This window comes from Arachis ipaensis, chromosome B8 (genome assembly GCF_059453495.1).
Source record: "Arachis ipaensis isolate K30076 ecotype BB chromosome B8, ASM5945349v1, whole genome shotgun sequence".
Taxonomy (NCBI): domain Eukaryota; kingdom Viridiplantae; phylum Streptophyta; class Magnoliopsida; order Fabales; family Fabaceae; genus Arachis; species Arachis ipaensis.
In genome coordinates, this window is record NC_142443.1 from 6,624,216 (window position 1) to 6,626,996 (window position 2,781).

The 2,781-nt window shown below is 34.8% G+C and overlaps 1 protein-coding gene across 1 annotated transcript; it reads right to left on the minus strand.

The window, feature by feature from the left end:
- Positions 1–201: 201 nt before the first annotated feature.
- LOC107611820 (NDR1/HIN1-like protein 12) lies at positions 202–1,377 on the minus strand. The gene has a single exon (XM_016313710.3). It carries the CDS (start codon positions 1,014–1,016, stop codon positions 336–338), a length of 681 nt encoding a protein of 226 aa, XP_016169196.1. The 5' UTR covers positions 1,017–1,377; the 3' UTR covers positions 202–335.
- Positions 1,378–2,781: the final 1,404 nt, after the last annotated feature.

Here is a 2,781-nt window from a genome sequence, read left to right on the forward strand (position 1 = left end):
ATGTATAGTTTATTCACAACTAATATGGTTGTGTTATATATATATATATATACATGTATGTGTGTGAAAAAAAAAAAAAAAACACTCTGAAGAAAGTATAGAGTGAGGTAGATTGATCGTTGATGACTTGATGGTCGAAAGTCGAAACATAACTAACAACTTAAACAATAATAATAAGTTAATAACTACACAAAGAAGGTAAAATATTGTAGTACTTGAGCATCAAATTAAACCAATAAGGATATCGTAGTAACAAAATATTTGGAGATTATACATAAAATTTATATTTATTTAAACCTTATTACTGTTAATGTACCAAAAATAGTAATAGTTAATTAAACATCAACGTTGCAACTCTGCACAAGTGAAAGCTTTAACCCCGGACTTGCCAGCTTCACCTCCGGAGCCGAAGCTCCGACGGCATTATCCCGGTCGCCGCCGACGAACTTGATGTATGCCGGGCAGTTGGCGTACACGTGGTACCTCCCGGAGACCCATGTCCCCACCTTCCACTTAACCCTTCCGTTGACCTTAACGTTGACCAGCACATCACCAGCATTCTGGTCCTGCTGCAACGGCTCCAACAGAAACGGCGACACAGGCACGGCGTTACCGTACAGAAACGGCGACCAAACAGTGACGTCACGATGGCCCTGGTAGGACGGCGGAAGCTGGGTGGCGAGGGAGATCTGCTGGCCGCGGTAGGAGGCATAGACGTCGAGCTTGGTGTAGTATATGCCTATGCGCTGGTTTGGATTGAAGGATGTGAGGGTTACTTGCATGGTGGTGGTGAGGGTGTTCGGGGTTGGTATGGCGGCGCCGGTGGTGGAGAAGTTGAAGGTGTAGACGGTGGCGTCTTGGAGAATGAAGCGTGGCTTGGTTGGACGAAGGATGATCCATATGAGGAAGATCACGAGGAGTACGAGGAAGATGAATCCGAGGATTCCGGCGAGTATTTGGCGGTTGAGCTGGTGGTTATCGTCGTCGTCATGATGGGGGCATTCCTTCTTCGACATGGTTAGTTGTGTTTTAGAATATGTGTTATTATTAGTGTCTGTGTTGTGTTTGTGAAAATGCTTCAACCACGTTAAAAGCGGTTTTTTTTTTATGATGATGATTGATGATGTTGTTGTTGGTAGTATGATGGTCGAAGGTTGAAAGATTAAAGGGAAGTGAAAAAAGAAAGCGTGTGTTGCTTTGCTTCTAATGGACTCACTCACTCACCAATCTCAGAAAGAGAATGTTTTCTAACAATCTAGAGTGTGCATTATTTATAGGCAAAAACACCATTAATAACATTAGATAAAGGTTACTGTTACTCACCGTGGTGAAAGGGGAGGATGATTAGAGAGTCTACTATAAGAATTAGGATTAGAAAATATATCTATGAAGAATATTGTCTCTGGTATTTATAAATTTTAGTGGCTAAAAATATAGAGAGAATCATTGTTGATTTTGTTTTGGTTTGTGGGATATGATCCCGATTAAATTGCTTTTTGTATATAAATCATAACTAAATTAAAATTGGTAAACAATAATTTAATCAAATATGATCAATTTGAATATTCTCGATCTATTTTTATATAAAATCAACTTCACATAAATAATAATGTCAAGGACACTTTTGGTCAGTTTTGGAAGGAATCTAACTTATTTTATTCAATAACCACTAATAAATTAAGAAAAGAGAAATAAAAATGTAAAGAACAAGTATTTTTATTAATTATTATTAAAAAATGACACATTTTTTTCTTTATCGAAATGCATATGATGTGGGTATGTTGTTATGTGTATATACAATATAGTTATAATTTTCACTTTTTTTTTGTTATTTTATCATAATTAATTAATCATGAATAGTAATGATGTAGTCACTTAGGGTGCACATAATAGTTGTATTTTTTTTTTCACAATATTTCTGAACTTAATAGGTTAAGAATTAATCTGTTGAAGATATGAACTTTATTTAAGAATTTGTTATTAGCCAATGAATTATTGTATGCACAAAGCAGAATTCGAACTTCCCAACACTTACTTAAGTGGACGAATGAGCTGACCATTCGACCAACCTAAGTTTGTTGATGATAGTTGTATTTAAAGAAGAGTGAATAACACGTAGCAGCTATACAAAGAAGGTTCTTGTAGCAGAATTTTAGCATTAAACCAGGGTGCACGTCAGCCTTACAATTGTGAGGTTTTTCACCTACTATGGTAGAATTGGTTGTAAATGAGTTGGTAAAATAAACATATTTAAAATAAAAAATAAAGCAGTTAGGGACAAACTTATTAGGAAAAGTGATAGTGATTTGATTTCAACAAAGACTTGACTTTGGGCTTGTATATTCATATATGTAAACATGAGCTTCTATCATACGGTGAGTTTTCTTTTTTGCTTGCATAAATATTCAACTACAGATGTATTTATTTAAATTTTGTATTAGTCTTCAATGCCAGTTACTATCAACATTCAATTTACTAGCATTAACTAATCAAGATTCAATAATGAATTTGGCTTTACATATATAAATTGAAATCCCACCTGCATATATAGTTGGAAATATATATCCAGGTATAATGTAGGAACTGAATTATGACATATATTCACATTCACCACCATACCTAATAGTTTAACTTTATGGTTTTTGCTTACATTGGTGCCAACTGCCAAAGGTACATGTTCCTATGTGAATAAAGATGTACGAGCTATAATGAAATTTACATATATGAAATTTAAGTACTATACCTCGAATTGCATTAAAATCATATATGCGTAGTAGTATT

Bases quoted from the DNA above. Each gene is read 5' to 3' on its own strand.
- LOC107611820 (XM_016313710.3), bottom strand. From the start codon at position 1,016: ATGTCGAAGAAGGAATGCCCCCATCATGACGACGACGATAACCACCAG.